Here is a 17,254-nt window from a genome sequence, read left to right on the forward strand (position 1 = left end):
AATTACTGATACTTTTATTTCACACAGATAATGACCATGGAGTAGAAGGGTTTTTTATTTTTATTTTTTAATTGGTTCTTCACCACAGGGCTTGACACTGTACTATGGCATAATATTTGTATCACAAAATATTTACCTCCTTGAAGGTAAGTAAGCTCCTAAGATTTCTGAAGCAATGCCTAGTTTTTAACAGTAGCCTTGGAGTGCCAGGGATATAGGACTTAAAGATACTTTTTCAGTGAATAAAAATAACTAGTTTTATAAAAGCAGTGATAGAAAATATCAGTCTGAAGTCTTGATGTCCCAGCTAGCCATCTCTGCAAATAGTTTTTCCCCAAATCAGATAAAACCAATTTCCATACGATGAAAGAAGAGTTACATTGAGAAGTTTCTTTAAGAAGTAACAGGTAAAAGCTAAAAAATTTGAATGTTCCTACAGTCTTGGAGCAGGTAATAGAATTGTATACCCTCTCCACACAGAGGGTTGGGGGAAATAGATAGATAGATAGACAGATGTTTATACATACAGTATTTGCAGTAGTATCACAAATTGCTGAAGAACACATGCTCTAACTTAGTTATCAATATTTTTGGTCTCAGTATTCCTTGACACTCAAAAAATATTTAATCCCCCCAAGTAGCTTTTGTGGGGTGTATATTACCTTGTTTGCCTATTAGAAATTCAACCTGAGGCTTAAAAAGTACATATTCGGTTAGCTGAAGCCATCAAAACAGTAATTTACAATATTGTAAAGTAACTAGCCTCCAATTAAATAAATTTAAATTTAAAAAATAATAAAAAAAGAAATGATTTTTTTTTAATGTCATTTCACCTCTGAAAAATCTATTGAGCATCTTTCTAAAAGTACATATTAATAGTTCCAAATGTGAAATTCCAAATTTTTATTTTCAGGGAATGACATTTTACACATGAATAGTAATTTATATATATAAGTCAGTCCCAAATAAGGAATATGTGTGTATCGGTCTCATAAGACTGGGCTAATTCTACTTGTATTAGTCATAATCATCTTCCTCTTCCTCAGTTTCTTCATTCTCCTCTGTTGAATTTGCTGCTGCTTCTTGTGCAGCCCTGAAGGCCTGCTCCTCCTCCACAGTAGGATCATCCATTTCCGTAATTTCTGGTCCACTGGGGTACTCTTGAAAAACAGCTGGGGGAACTGGAGGTGTATAGCTGTCTGGACTGTATTTATGACCCCAGCCTATGTAGAAATTTTCAAACTTTCTGTAATTTAAAAATAAAATGTAGATCATATAAGTTTTCAGTAAGAAAAACTTATCCTTTTCTGTAAGAATAAAGTACTTAAGAGTATCATAGTCCCATAATGTTAAAACAGTACAGTATATTTAAAATGCATTAGAGATGAAACATCCCTAAATGATTCTTCTACCACAGGGAGCTGTGTGTGTGTGTGCTCAGTTGTGTCCGACTCTTTGCGACCCCGTGTACAGTAGCCCACCAGGTTCCTTTCTGTCCATGGGATTTCCCAGGCAAGAATACTGGAGCTGGTTGCCATTACCTCTTCCAGGGAATCTTCCTGACCCAGGGACTGAACCCACGTCTCTCACATCTCCTGCATTGGCAGGTGGATTCTTTACCATGCACAACCTGGGAAGCCCACAGGGGGTTACTATGAGCCAAACTGCTCAAGCTGGTTAAGAAAACATAGGGCCAGACCCTGTCAAAATGTACCCTACACCTGAACTGGACCACAGCCTTTGATCTTTTAATTATTTTCAGAAAAACGAAACAACTAAGTTAAAGTTTGCATACATTCTTTAGAGTTAGGAAGAATTAAGAAGTTGCCAATCTAGCAAACTTGGCTGCATGAGGATTTGGGCTTGTGGTCAGAAACCTATGCATGATTTTTCAGGTCCAGCCTTGGACAGTCACAAAAGCTTTCCCTGGTAGACCTCATGGAGAAAAGTGCTCTCTCCACAACAGACTTGGTACAGAGCCAGTGCACTGCAGTCGCAGAGGAGTTGTGGGCAAGGACTCTGGCCCCTCTGGCCTGTCATGCTCTTGATAGAATTGTGTTTCTGGCTCAGGTGCCTTTATTCCCAAGCCTCTTCATCTGGGGCCTTCAGCAGAAGTCTTCAGGTCCCTCTGCCAAGGCTTCCTAATGGGGGTTGAGTAAGAGAAAAGGAGAACTTATAGATGCTTTCCCCTACTCTGACTCAGTACCCAGTCGTTTTTTGGTTTTGCTTTTTATTTTTGGCGTTATGGCATGTGGGATCTAGTTCCTTGACCAGGGATCAAATCTGGATCCCCTGTTGTGGCAGCTGAGTCTTAACCGCTGAACTACCAGGGAAGTCCCAGTACCCAGTGCTTTTTCCTAGCCCTCCCCACCTTCCTCTGGTCGCAGGTTCATAAAACTGCAAAAGCCTTATGTGGAGGACTTCCTTGTCAGTGGGATGCCCTCACAACTGTGCTGATCCATCTGACCTTCCACCAGTGTGCTGTTCCACGTGGGCAAATGGAATGAGGTGGCGGACAGCGAGTAGAATCAGTGCTTCAACTTGCTTATGCCATCACAGTAAGTGATTAAAGGCTTGAAAACACTTTCATTTCTGGCTTGTTGATCTCATAGCTACTCTGACATTTGACCACTCAGTTCTCCAGCTCAGCCAAGCTTCTGACCCTAGGTTATTAAGTAAGAAATGGAAGCATAAGACAAATGGAAGTATATGCTCTGGGTGACCAAAGGACATTGACTATCCTCTTATCCTAATTCTCTTGAAAGTGATAGCCTAAACATACATATTTTAAATTATCTTTTCTCAAGATAACTAACAAAAATAAGACTCAATTTAACACTGCTTAGAATTACCTCCATGAAATGATTATCAATTACTCAAATAACCATAGAATAAAAAACATTTTAGCTCCGTAAATTGGATAATTCAGATAAAAACACAGAAGTCTGAATTACTCTAATGTTATGAATTTGATGCTTTGTTTTATAAGATGGATGTTGTTTGAATTCATGTTATGCCATTACAGACTTTACATGCCAAAGAAGAGTTAAAACAGTAGTAACTTAACATTCCAGTGATAACTTATAATTTCCATAAGTTAAATCATCAAAATAACAGGCTTACACATGGGCACATACTTACTTGCCATTGGAAAAGGCGTATGCTCCAGGCCAAAGGTTGGATCTAAGGACTGCAATCGCATATTGAGGAATGAGATTTGAGGATAACCGTGTTGTCCAAGGCGATGTATTCTGGATCTCTGCAAACCAAAGAGAAATTCAAAATCGATTTAACTCCTAAATAGACAAGCATATACTGTGCAACAGAAAAGCTATATTTATAAACCTTAAAACACACACACACTTGACATAGAAAAGTTAAAACATCTGTTTAACATAGAATCAGGAGGGTACTATTTGAACATTGTGGAACAATGAAATTTGAAAAAAAAATGTGTATTTATATATATTTGTCTGTGTTTATATATGTACATTTGAACAACAGAGAAAATAAGTTTTACCAAGGGAAAGGAGGCCTGTGTGGTAGAGGGAAAAATACGTGATGATCAAATCAGCATTATGAAAGAGAGCTAGGGTTTGGACCATGAACACTCCAAAACTGAATAGGAAGAACAGAAGAATATGAGAACAATAGTATATTGGAAAAAAATAGTACTTCATGATATTTTACTCTATGTCATGTGTTTATGATCTGTAGAATGCAAAACAAGTATTTTAGAAAAAGATAACTGTCAGCATTTCTAGTAAGAGAGCCAACTTATGTTTCCCCTCTGCAATACACTCCTGCAACCTCTGTCCTAGAAAGTTCTTTGTGGGGCTGGCCACGTTACATTCTTTACTCCCACCATTAACTACATTGTGTGTGTGTGTGCGTGTGTAACGGTTTCCCCCACTATCCAAAAGTAGAGCGCTCCTATGAAACCTTTTGTAAGCTGAAATGACATAGAGCAAAGAAGCAATTACCTTAGGACACATCTTGCTAACAGATTGCCAAGATACACAGATAAAGCACAGAAGCTCCAAAGACAATTCAAAGCAATGACAACTTGATGCTGAGTGTAGTTCCTGGGAAAGGAGCTTGGAGGTGCCGCTCTGACAGCTTGAAGTGTGTACTGCTCTATAACTGCTCACTGCAAAAATGCTGAACATTACTTTTGTTTTGCCTTTTTTAAAAAAATTTCTATCAGTGAAAATTGGTACTAATGTAGTTCTCTCATAAAAGCAAAGTGCTGTAAAGTGATTTTTTGAAAAGCCAGAAATACCTGTGTATATATTCATATACAGGTTTCGCTCATAGCTCAGTCAGTAAAGAATCTGCCTGCAATGTAGGAGACCCCGGTTTGATGCCTGGGTCAGGAAGATCCCCTGGAGGAGGGCACGCACTCCAGTATTCTTGCCTGCAGAATCCTCATGGTCAGGGGAGCCTGGTGGGCAACGCCCAAGGGGTCACAAAGAGTCGGACGCGACTGAGTAACTTTGCATGCGGCATGTCACCATGCCAAGATCTTATGTTATTTGGACTATATTCCCCACACCTTACATTTCATAGCCATGAGTGATTTATCTTGTAACTAGAAATCTGTCTCTCCTAATCTCCCTCACCTAATTCTCTCATCCCCCCACAATATAGTATTTTCTAATTAAGGCATGTACATTTTTTAGATATTATGTTATTGTACACTTAATAGACTGCAGTAGAGTGTAAACATAACTTTTATGTGCACTGGGAAACCAAAAAGTTGACTCATTTATTATAATATTCACATTTTCTGCAGTGGTCTGGAATCTGTCTTACAATATCTCCAAGATATGCTCGTAAATGGGCTTCCCTGGTGGCTCAGAGGGTAAAGCGTCTGCCTGCAATGAGGGAGACTGGGGTTCGATTCTTGGGTCGGGAAGGTCCCCTGGAGAAGGAAATGGCAACCCACTCCAGTATTCTTGCCTGAAAAAATCCCATGGACAGAGGAGCCTGGTAGACTACAGTCCATGGGGTTGCAAAGAGTCGGACATGACTGAGCGACTTCACTTTCACTTTCATGCTAGTATATACATGTGCACATATTTATGTATTCCTGTACACACACACACACATACATATATACATATACATATATGGACACACATACATATGTAGGATATGTAAAATTACCTAAATCTTCAGAGATTGGTGTCAAGAGTGGAGGCCCCACTTCCTGTTCTATGTCATCAAGCTCTTCTCCTTTTTCTTCTTCTTTTTCTTCATCTTCTTCTTCCTCTTCTTCCTCACTTTTTTGTATGGGGTTGAACCAATTACACCGACCCTGGGCAAAAATACTGCAAGATCTAGTGGTCTAATGAGGACCTTAAAATGCCAGAATATTCCTTTCGATTGAAGTAATTATCTGCATGGTGTTCCACTGTGTGGCATATTGACCATTCATTCATTCAATGTATATTTACCAAATGCTATTTTGATCTATGTTATTTCAAGCAAAATATTGTTACAGGGTATTTATATATTAAAATCATTCAAACCTTAGTGAAAAGGTAATAATGCATTTTACTAATTAATATGATGGTAAGGTATTATTATTATTAATAGCAACAATGTGATAATAAGATTAGGTATGGAGTTTTGGGAGAAGGCAATGGCAACCCACTCCAATACTCTTGCCTGGAAAATCCCATGGACGGAGGAGCCTGGTAGACTGCAGTCCACGAGGTCACTAAGAGTTCAGACACGACTGAGCGACTTCACTTTCACTTTTCACTTTCATGCATTGGGGAAGGAAATGACAACCCACTCCAGTGTTCTTGCCTGGAGAATCCCAGGGGCAGGGGAGCCTGGTGGGCTGCTGTCTATGGGGTCACACAGAGTCAGATACGACTGAAGCGACTTAGCAGCATGGAGTTTTGAGATTATAATTTCTCATTTAATTAACTACTGAAGCGACTTAGCAGCATGGAGTTTTGAGATTATAATTTCTCATTTAATTAACTCATCTAGAGATATTTAAGAATATCTCTTATCTACATCAAAATATAGTGAAGATATTCTACCTGTCAATGAGACTATTTACCAGATTGTTTAAGAGTGTGGACTCTGGATCCATTCTGCTCATTCACATCTGAAACTTATTAGATATGTTACCCTTGTGACATTTCCTAAACTTTCTGCCTTAATTTCCTCATCTGTACAATAAGGAAATGAGTCTTCTATACAAGTGTGAGTTTTAAATGAGCTACTATATATAAAGTGCTATTAAAAGCTGGCAGAATAGGTTCTATGTAACTACTATATGACACTTTACTTGTTTTTGTCAAAATCTTTTATTGTTCATGCAAAAAAAGTTCCTTGGCTAATAAGAATAGAATAAAAGAACTCTTCCCAAAATTAATGTACCCATTTATATCTAACATATAAAGATAATTTCACAACACACCTAAACCTAAATTCTTCCATAACTTGCCAAATATCCCATGTGTGCTTAATCACTCAGTTGTGTCCGACTTTTAGCGACGTCATGGACTGTAGCCCACCAGGCTCCTCTGTCCATGGGGATTCTCCAGGCAAGAATATTGGAGTGGGTTGCCATTCCCTCCTCCAGGGGATCTTCCCAACTCAGGGATCAAATCCAGGTCTCCCGCATTGCAGGCAGATTCTTTATCATCTGAGCCACAAGGGAAGCCCAAATAAAATAAAGCCCATTTTACTTCCATTTGGAAATAAAATCTGTTTGAAGATCCTGGGTCTAAATGACTTGGCATTTATATACTACTTTGTGTTTAGATTTTTAAATTGTCTCTGTCTTTGTCTACAGCCTCAAGGCCTTTGTCTTGAATACACTGTGTGCATTATAGACAGAATTTAATACATATTTACTGACTAGCTGATAGTCTGAGAATTGCAAAACCCCTACCTGAGGGAGGATATGTTGTACATGATGAACCCAATTGGATAGGGATTCCACCAGATCAATCACTTGGATGCCTTCAAAATCAGGGTTTTCTTCAAAGCTATCTCGCCCACTTTCTATTTCTTCTTCCTCTTCTCCTTCTTCCTCACCAAAATGATAGAATCCTAGAGGGCTGACATGGGTCCCTGCTGAAATTCTGGCAATTTGTGCTCGTAAGTAATTACTCTCATTTCCTGGGAAGGGTGGGTAGCTTATAATGGGAGTATCCAATCGCCCAGTGAAAAACTTCTTGATTTTTCTTGCAATAACGATTTGCGCAGGTGTCACTGCTGGTAACTTCACCCATGGTCTTCCTGGTTCATTGCAAACAAAATAGACATATTTGTTGGCACCTGTTCTGCTTTCTTCTTTTGGAATAGCCTGTGGGGCCTTGTAAAAGGGCCTTGGTAATTCATCTGCATCGTCTTCATCAGCTTCACTATCTCCATTGTCCCTCTCTTCAGGTACGTCTTCCTCTTCCACCTCCTCTTCATCTTCTCCCTCACGGAATTCCACTTCAGCTACAATATAATTCATTTCCAGACCTAAGATCTTGCCCCAGAAACGACATTTTTGGATTGGGTGGGTGTCAGTAAGCTGCTTGAGGGCAAGAAATATGCGGTAAGTCTCATCTGTGCCCAAACCAACTCCAGCTTGTTCAAAATAAAAAGCTGATTCCATTATGTTTGGAAGAGTGTGTTCTGCCTAGGAATACAAGCACTGTGATTAATATTTTATCCATAAGAGAACTGCTTGCAACCCAAAGACTTAATACAATCCCTATAAAAATGACCTTTTTCATAGAACTAGAACAATTAATACTAAAATTTATTTGGAGCTACAAAGACCCAGAATAGACAAAGTAATCCTGAGGGGAAAAATAAGTTGGAGGTATAACCCTCCCAGACTTCAGACAATACTACAAATGCTATTATAATCAAAATAGAATGGTACTAGCACAAAAATAGACAAATAGATCAATGAAACAGAATAGAGCACCTAGAAATAAACCTGTGTACCTATGGTCAATTAATCTGCAACAAAGGAGGCAAGAATAGTGTACAGTGGAGAAAGGACAATCTCTTCAGCAAGTGGTTTTGGGAAAGCTGGACTGCTACATACAAATAAGTGAAATTAGAAATTTCCCTCACACCATCTACAAAAATAAACTCAAAATGACTTAACAACCTAAATGTGAGTCATGACACCATAAAACTCCTAGCACAGAACATAGGCAAAACATTATCAGACATAAATCATAGCAATATTTTCTTAGATCAGTCTCCAAAGGCAAAAGAAATAAAAGCAAAAATAACAAATATTTGATCCCCACATGCTGTTTGTCCCCAGACTTGTCCATAACCAAGTGTTTTGAGTAAGATATTTTTAGAAAAGATCAGCTAATGTCAAGTCCTTGACACCTATCACTCATCCCTTCTGACTATTCTATATCTCGCTGCATCATTTGTGTCTCCTTATGAAGGCTACAGAGCTCTAGAGGGTTTGTGTGTGTGTTTACTAAGCTGCTTCAGTCATGCCAACTCTTTGTGACCCTATGGACTGGAGCCCTCCAGGCTCCTCTTACCATGGGATTCCCCAGGCAAGAGTATTGGAGTGGGTTGCCATGCCCTCCTCTAGGGGATCTTCCCAAGCCAAATATCTAACTCGCGTCTCTTAGGTCTCCTGCACTGGTAGGCGGGTTCTTTACCATTAGTTCCATATGGTATATCCCTACCCGACCTATCTTTCCTTGACTGAACTCTGCGTCCTGTTTTGAACATATCTTACTCCAAACATCAAATTTGCAAGTATGTAGACAGTTTTAAATAGCCTAACAGTAATGGAACATAGAAGCTCGGTAGATGTACAGTATAAATTACTCAGTAGAATAAATTGCAAATATGCAGGCATTTAGGAAACAAAGCGGATACTGATTTGAAATATTTGAGGGTAAAATTTCTGTAATACAGCTGATTTCATTCTTGAATGATAGCTTGTCATCTCTGCCACCAACTTTCTCTGTAAATATTTTTAACAATTTATCTTTGGGGATTAAAAGAAATCTTTTATTTCTCTCCTATTATGTCTCATTGACATAATATACATACTGTCAAGTTACAATATGAAGAAGTAGCCTTGGAAGAAAATGCAAATGACATTAGAAACTCTTTTAATTTTTCCAGTAAATTAAAGGGGAAAATATGCATCTTGATTTAAAGCCAAATTTTAAATTATGTGCCATTTATTCATTCATTCAACAATACTCAATAAGAAACAGCTATGAACTCAGGCTGTCCCAGGCACTTTGGAAAATATAAAAGATGAAGAAAACATTTTCACTGATACCAAGGAGTTTAGCCCCACAAACATAAAATAGCTATTATCTGTGAAATACTAAAACACAATGTGAAAACATAAGAAACTCTAACCAAGGAAATGAGTGGTGTGAAATGAGGTTGCAAATACTATTTAGTAAGCTATAAAAATGCAGTGGGTATGAATTTAAAGCCACACCCCATTCACCTCAAAAAAAACCATTAAGATTGACCTATTCAATTACAGAGTGACTTACTATTTCATCTTCCAGTTCTTGGTCAGCTCCTTCTAAATTTCCCTGAAGAAAAAGAGTTTTCTGCTTCTCTGCCATTTCATAGGTTGGAAGCATCTCATTCTCATTTTGGAGTGTATCTAATTTTTTACTAAAATGTTCCATCTTGACATCTTGGCTAATATTTTCAATGATGTCCACAGCATTTTCAGGACGCTTATCTAAGACCTTGGTCAGTATTTCAGAAAGATGATCATATCTACCCAAAAAGAGAAAATTCCAAATAATATCCCTGTCTAAAGCATTTGAAGAAATAATTTCATACATATTCACTGGGTTTTTAGGAAACTTCAACAACCTAAAGATTTGAGAGATTTTTAGTGGAAAACCTCAGTAACTTTTACCACTGCCAAGAATAACTTATCTTAGAACTTTTTAAGAAATTCCTTCAATATGATATGAATATTTAACTTATTAAAGAAAAACACATTGCAGCAAGATACATGTTCTACATCAGCTACAATTTTTACTTTTTATTTCATATCAAAATCTCTCAGTTATGTATTTAAAAGTGACTAAGCTTATTTTTCATTCTTTTAACATAACTTCTTTCCCATCCCCCTTTCCTACCCCTCATCAAATACAACTTGATTTTTAAATACAGCTGACTCTTTTAAGATCAATTCTCTTTTCACATTTCCTAAGCCAGTTATATACTTCAGTGTTTTTAGACCTACAAGAAATACATTTCATATTGCAACCCCAACCCACCCCCTACACACAAACGAAGAGAAAAATGTCATTTGATGTTACTCATGTTTATTAAAATGTGATGCACTCTAATATTTTTTGTCCTTTTCTGTTAAAACCACTGTTGTAGCTTTTTATTTCATAACTGAGTTAGTGAAGCTGCCTCTAACCTCTCTATTGATTCATCAATTAATCTCTGCTGCTGCTGCCAAGTCACTTCAGTTGTGTCCGGCTCTGTGTGACCCCATAGACAGCAGCCCACCAGGCTCCCCCGTCCTTGGGATTCTCTAGGCAAGAACACTGGAGTGGGTTGCCATTTCCTTCTCCAATGCATAAAATTGAAAAGTGAAAGTGAAGTCGCTCAGTCATGTCTGACTCTTAGGGACCCCATGGAATGCAGCCTACCAGGCTCCTCCATCCATGGGATTTTCCAGGCAAGAGTACTGGAGTGGGGTGCCATTGCCTTCTCTAATCTCTCATTAATTCATTATATTTTACACATAACTGCTAGGAGGTGCTTTTTAAGATACCAGTTTTTCAATGTGAAATTTACTACTGAAGAACCCAAAATGCCTGTCAAACTGCTCTTAGGCGAGATAGAAATTCCTCTGTCCGGTTTGAGGACTTGCATAAATTACCTCTCTGGTGGATAAGCACTGTCTCTCTCCACTTTCATTTCTAATAATTAGTTCAGTTAGAATGTCTGCCCAGCAAGGTAAGTGTCTGTCCAGCATCTTGTTGCTGTCTGACTTGAGAGCCTTTGCTCGTCGTGTCCTATACATATTTTTCTCAAGAAATGATTTAAAATACAATTAATCCTCAAAGCCTTACCATTCAGGTTATTCTTGAAACTGTTCTTCCTCAGTGTGGACTGGGCCTTTCTAAGATCACTGATACACTGTGGTGTAACTGTGTATTTCTCATTCAGCATCTGCAGTAGGTTCTTCCAGGGCTGAAATTAGGTTTTTGTTTATTGTTTTAATATATCTCCTTCCTTATTATAGTGAAACAAAATGGATGTTCAATAAATTTCTATTTTAACCTGCCCTAGTTATTTAATTCTTTCTTTAATATCTGTATTTGTCTAATGAATCTTAAGAATGTCAAAGAAAAATAGGTAAAGTATAGGCACAACCAATGTGATGGACAGTTTGCAAATATTATATATGAAGAATATTTCTTCTTTCTCCAAAAATTGCTATTTTTATAAATGAACAGAAATGTTATGACTGGCAGAAAGAAGGAAGCAGTCTTTTTTGCAGGCTTTTTATTCAACAATATGAAAACCAGTTTTGTATTTTAGTCAACATTGTTTTAACTGCAATAAAAAATAGCTTTCATAGTTGTTAAATAAGAGCTGTATATAAGATATGGAGTTTAGTTCATCTTTAATGAGCCATTTTTAACTACAGGCTATAAAGCACTTAGAAAGTAATAGTGAATATTATGGACAGTATTCATTTACCACCTCAGAGACTTAGCATTTGGACACTAAATTAAATTTAGCTATTTAAGTAATGTCAGTTATAAAATAATTCAGTAAAAGAAAATTTCCCATTTTATGTTTTGCATTCAGTTTTAAATTGTGAACTTTCAAGTATTTATAATGAGCTTTTTTGACATTTTATCAAAGTTTGTAAATTCTTGCTTGTTATTTAACCTAGGGAATTGTGATAAGAAGTTTATATCAGCAATTCAAGTAGAATCCAGCAAATCACATCCCTGAAGTTTAAGTAAATTGTAGTTAAAGACAGTAATTTATAAATAATATTTTAATTTGGGTTTTGTGAAGATGTCTCACATTATATATTAACTGATATCTTCTTCAGACTTTAAGATTATACTTCACATTTTTAAAAGCCAAATTATAGCTTTTTTTTTACAAGCTTTGCCACATACGTATATTGAATGGCACACATTTAATGTTTGCTGGCTAATCAGGAGGCATCTCAGCAAACTGTTTTGAGGATTGTTGTCATCGTTTAGTGGCTAAGTTGTGTTCACCTCTGTTGCGACCCCATGGTCTGTAGCCCGCTAGGCTCCTTCTGTCCATGGGATTTACCAGACAAGAATACTGGAGTGGGTGGCCATTTCCTTCTCCAGGGGATCTCCAGGAGATCCCAACCCAGGAATTGAACCTGCATCTCCTGCATTGCCAGATGAGTTATTTACCGCTGAATCACCAAGGAAGCCCCCATGTTGAGAATTAACTAGACTCAAAAGGTCTACACTGTGTCTCCTGTACTGCCATTAATTAATTAATTCTTTAGTCAGTAAATAGCTGATAACACTGTGCTAGGCATTAAATATATAGTGGTGTTCAAAACTCAAATGGTCCCTGTACTCGGGACCTGCACTTTAGTGGGAGAGTCAAACATTAAATATAAGTCTGTGAGTCTCTATACAATTATAAATGACCTTAAGTACTATGAAGGAAAGAGCAGGCAGCTATAATAGAGTTCTATGGAAGCTGATTCCTAAGATGTGAAGACAGCCAGCAAAGACTAAGGAGGACTTAGGGAAGAAGCCACTGGGCCAAGGCAGCAACACTGGAACTGACGAGGCCATGTGGCTGAAGCATAGTGATGGAGGAAAGGGAAGAGTCAGAGAGTGTTGTAACCAGAGAAATGTTGAGCAAATTAATTTTTCCATGATTAGTCCCCTCATTTAAAAAGCAAGCGGATTATATTAGATGTTTTCTCAAGTCCCTTCTAGCCCTGTAATTTTGTTGACCCTATGATTATGTAACCCTGGAAGCAAGAACCTCTAGAAATCTGGACTCAATGATGAGATCTGAATCTTAGCTATAACAGGATGGTCAGAAAATTCCTGGGTCCTTGGTTACCACATTTTAAAAGAGATCTGGATAAAATGGCATGCACGTGGGGTGGCCTGTATAGCAAGACATTCTCCTGATTGCCTCGGACTGAGGAGTTTCTCAGGATGCCATGCTTAGTTGGGACAGCCCCAGGTGAAGCAGGTAATTTATCACTCCAGCACTGGCCTGGGTAGGGACTTGAAACCACACCATGCAAGCACTGAGAATGCTTAGATTTTGGTAGACAGTCCGTTTTAATAAGCATCCTGGAAAGATACTTTCAATGGCACCTCATTCCAGTACTCTTGCCTGGAAACTCCCATGGATGGAGGAGCCTGGTGGGTGCAGTCCATGGGGTCGCTAAGAATCAGACACGACTGGGCGACTTCACTTTCACCTTTCACTTTCATATGCTGGAGAAGGAAATGGCAACCCACTTCAGTGTTCTTGCCTGGAGAATCCCAGGGACGGGGGAGCCTGGTGGGCTGCCTTCTCTGGGGTCAGAGTCAGACACAGAGTCAGACACGACTGAAGCGACTTAGCAGCAGCAGTAGCAGAGATACTTCATGGTTTCTTTCAAACCCCAGATTCCATAATTCCTAGAGTTTATTTCTGTGTATCTAGGATCTTTAAAGAAGCTAAAAGAAACTCCACCAGTGACCTGTCTTGAGTCCTATGATACAAAGAGTTATGAAGTCACTCTCTCACTAATTCAGACTTTTCAGATATATTTTCATTCACCCGCAGAAGCACATCCTCACACAAAGATAATCATACCCCTCCCTTTGCCAGTTTTTCCTCTCTCGTTTCCTCCAAGACTTACAGATTTAAGCCCGACTTGCTACTGGTCTTCAGTAGGTAAGCCTTAGTATTTTGAACGGCAATCTCAAGCAGGCTGGGGGCCACTTCAGAAGCCCCAGACTCAGGCTGATCTAGATGATAGTTACTGTTTGAGTCGTCTTCTTGAAAAATGTCAAATCTCAGCTCTTTCTGTTTAGAGGTGTGGTCACTCACATCCCTCAGTTCATACAGGGGATATTTAGTTTGCTGAGACTGATGAAAGTTGTTTCCCTTTGATTGACATGTTTGATGAGGAGTTGATCCACCTTTATCAGATAATTGTTCCAAACGGCCAAAATGAGGTGTCTCAGCTTCAGAAATAACACTAGTGGTCTTGTCTGACTGCCATGGTGCCATAAAGTCCTGCCTGGCCAGAGCCAGGGGAGAAAGAGTGGAAGGGAGCTCCTGAGATGAGGAAGATGGAAATGATGCGCTTAGTCCTACGAGGTCATCCACAGGTCGATCCGGCGTTCTGGCTCCAGAGACGGGCATCCTAGGAGGGCTGCTTCTGGTCTGGAGTCCAGTTTCTGGCCCCTGCTCCAACTCTAGGGCCTCGGATAACCCAAGCTCAGGATCTTGGGAAGTAGTTACCGTTTCTTCCCACGGCCGCCCTGTTTCCCCAAGTTCTTGGTGTTCTGTTTTTTGGTTGACGGGGATGGAATCTTCCATGGAGGGAGTCAAGAGAAAAAATAGTTTTGGATGAAGAGGGCGTGCAGATATGGAAGGCAGCAACGCAGGGCACTGGCTTTGCTTAGGTTTGCTAGGCGATATCTGGGTCCGAGTTGCTCTGCAAGCAGCAGCGTCACGTCTCCATAGCAACCCCAGGCTGGATTCCCCTAAGAGAAACAACGCACGCCTGTTGCCGGGAGTCTAGGGAGGAGACCGAGAAGGATGAAAATCCTGGATTTGTGATTTGGTGGAACCTCTGCTCCTCCAATAGCTCAGCCAATCTAATCTGCCGTCCATCAGGCCCGCCTGGAAACCTGAGAACTGGGCCGACGCAGAGGAGGAGCCCTGGGAGAATTTTCAGGGTCTGGTGCTAATATTTTGGTTCAAATTGAGCGTTGAGGAGTGGGTCTTGCATTAATGGGGGCGGGGGAGAATGCGTTTACAGAGCTTGTGTGTGTTTGGGGGAGAGAGAGAGTGTGTGTGTGTAACGGAGAAGAGACTGACGGGGGTCAGGGCGAGGTGAAGGCCTTGGAAATCTGGAGGTTCCGGTGACAAGGAGACTCCAGTGTGCAGAACATCAGAGTCCAAAACTCAGAAATCAAAGTCTCATTTGTGCCAACCAAACCGGCGACTTTTGGACAATAAACAAAGGCGCCCTGATTTTCCTCTTCTCCCTCCTGTGAAATCTGCCAGATAAGTAGGCAGAAAATTACCTTCAAGGAGAAGGTAATGAGAAGGTTACCCTATGTAAATAGATAATTCATGGGTTACCTGTTTTCTAATAACCGAAATTCAAATTAACCCTAAAACTATATTAGTATAATGTAATCTTTCTTTGATAATACACCTGTGATTTCATAATTTTGCAGTATCTAAGGTCATGATTATGACTATTAATTAATATTATTCCATCTCCAACAAAAAGAATGTATAGAGGATGGAATCATACATACCTGGCTTTGACTAAAAACTGTAAATTAATTAGTCTTTCATGTTAATTTGTTCTGTATCTCTCTTTTAAAACAAGCCAATTAATACTTGATATAACTTCTAATTGACAACTTGTTGGTCATAAATTCTAACTTCATGAAAGAGCATCATATTTACCACCACCCACCCCAAGTTTAGTGGAGGTTAAAAAGCACAGAACTCCTCTTCAATACTTTGTTCAAAGCTGTGGATCTTTACCCCTCCCAAAATGTACGTGGGTGTGCACACACAGAATGTTGTATGTAATTTCTTCTAGTTCAGGGACTCCTTGAAGTCAGAAGGCCCTGATTAGAGCTCTTGAAATAGATTCTAAAAACAAAATGAAAGATAAGCTAGAATTATAAATTGGAGATCTTATTTTTTGTAATTGGTACAAGGATTGAAGGGGGGTAGCATTTTTTTTCCCCCTTCATAGTTCTATTCTCTCCACCCTTGAAGCTGTCAAGAAGTGATGGAGGCTTTTTTCTTGGACTGACAAGCCAGAGCAGGATGGTAAGACCAGGAGAAAGGGAGGATAAGGAAGAGTTTTTTGCATCTCTATTCTCAAGAAGTATTTATCTGTAGTTTCTTGTAATGTCTGTCTTGTTTTGTTGTTAGAGTAATTCTGGCTTCATAGAATGAATCAGAAAGTATCTTCTCTGGTTCTGTGTTTTAGAAGAGATTGTAGACAATTGGTAGAATTCACCTGTGAACCCATCTGGGCTTATTTTTGAAGATTATTAATTATTGATTCAATAGATTCACACAAACACACACACACACACACATATGAGGAACTTGCCTGTATATATAAGTCTATGTATGTTTTGGCAGACTGATTTTTTCAAGGAATTGGTCCATTTTACCTAAGTTATCAAATTTACAAACCTAGACTTGTTCATAGTATCTTTTATTATCCTTTTAATGTCTGTGGGATCACTAGTGCTATTATATCTTTAATTTTTGAATTAGTAATTGCAACTTCTCTCCTTTTTTTTCTTTTACTTAACCTTGCTAGGCCTGGCGTGCTGCGATTCATGGGGTGGCAAAGAGTCGGACACGGCTGAGCGACTGAACTGAACTGAACTGAACCTTGCTAGAGGCTTATTAATTGATTGACCCTTTCATAGAAATAGTTTTTGGTCTTGTTAATTTTCTGTTTTCAATTTCATTAATTTCTGCTCTAATTTATATTGTTTCTCTTCTTTTGCTTACTTTGGATTTAATTTGCTCCTTTTTTCTAGTTACCTAAGGTGGAAGTTTAGATGATTGAAGCTTAGATGACTTACATGTTTCTTCTTTTCTGATATATGTGTTCACCTATATAAATTTTCCTCTAAATATTGATTTTGCTGCATTCCCCAAATTTTGATGTTATATTTTCATTTTCATTTATTTCAAAGTATTTTGAGATTTCCACCTATTTTTCTGTTATTGATTTATAGTTTAATTCCATTGTGGTCTGTATGATTTTAATATTTATTTTCTTATATCCTTTAAATTTGTTAAAATGCTTTTATGGCCTAGAATGTGGTCTACCTTGACGAATATTCCATCTGGGCCTAAGCTGCTGCTGCTGCTGTTAAGTCACTTCAGTCGTGTCTGACTCTGTGCAACCCCAAGACGGCAGCCCACCAGGCTCCCCCGTCCCTGGGATTCTCCAGGCAAAGAACACTGGAGTGGGTTTCCATTTCCTTCTCCAATG

At 38.9% G+C, this 17,254-nt stretch overlaps 1 protein-coding gene across 2 annotated transcripts; it reads right to left on the bottom strand.

The window, feature by feature from the left end:
- On the bottom strand, positions 977-14,627 carry RSPH4A (radial spoke head 4 homolog A). 2 transcript variants are annotated; one of them, XM_005684627.3, is made up of 6 exons: positions 13,895-14,627; positions 9,528-9,762; positions 6,920-7,660; positions 5,170-5,320; positions 3,142-3,259; positions 977-1,246 (listed from the first exon to the last, which is right to left on the bottom strand). In XM_005684627.3, exons 1-6 carry the CDS (start codon positions 14,578-14,580, stop codon positions 1,018-1,020), a joined length of 2,160 nt encoding a protein of 719 aa, XP_005684684.2. In that variant the 5' UTR covers positions 14,581-14,627; the 3' UTR covers positions 977-1,017. The 2 variants fall into 2 exon arrangements, with proteins under 2 accessions (XP_005684684.2, XP_017909017.1); XM_018053528.1 differs by lacking the exon at positions 5,170-5,320 and having other exon boundaries at positions 1,224-1,246.

This window comes from Capra hircus, chromosome 9 (assembly GCF_001704415.2).
Source record: "Capra hircus breed San Clemente chromosome 9, ASM170441v1, whole genome shotgun sequence".
In the NCBI taxonomy this organism is placed as follows: Eukaryota; Metazoa; Chordata; class Mammalia; order Artiodactyla; family Bovidae; genus Capra; species Capra hircus.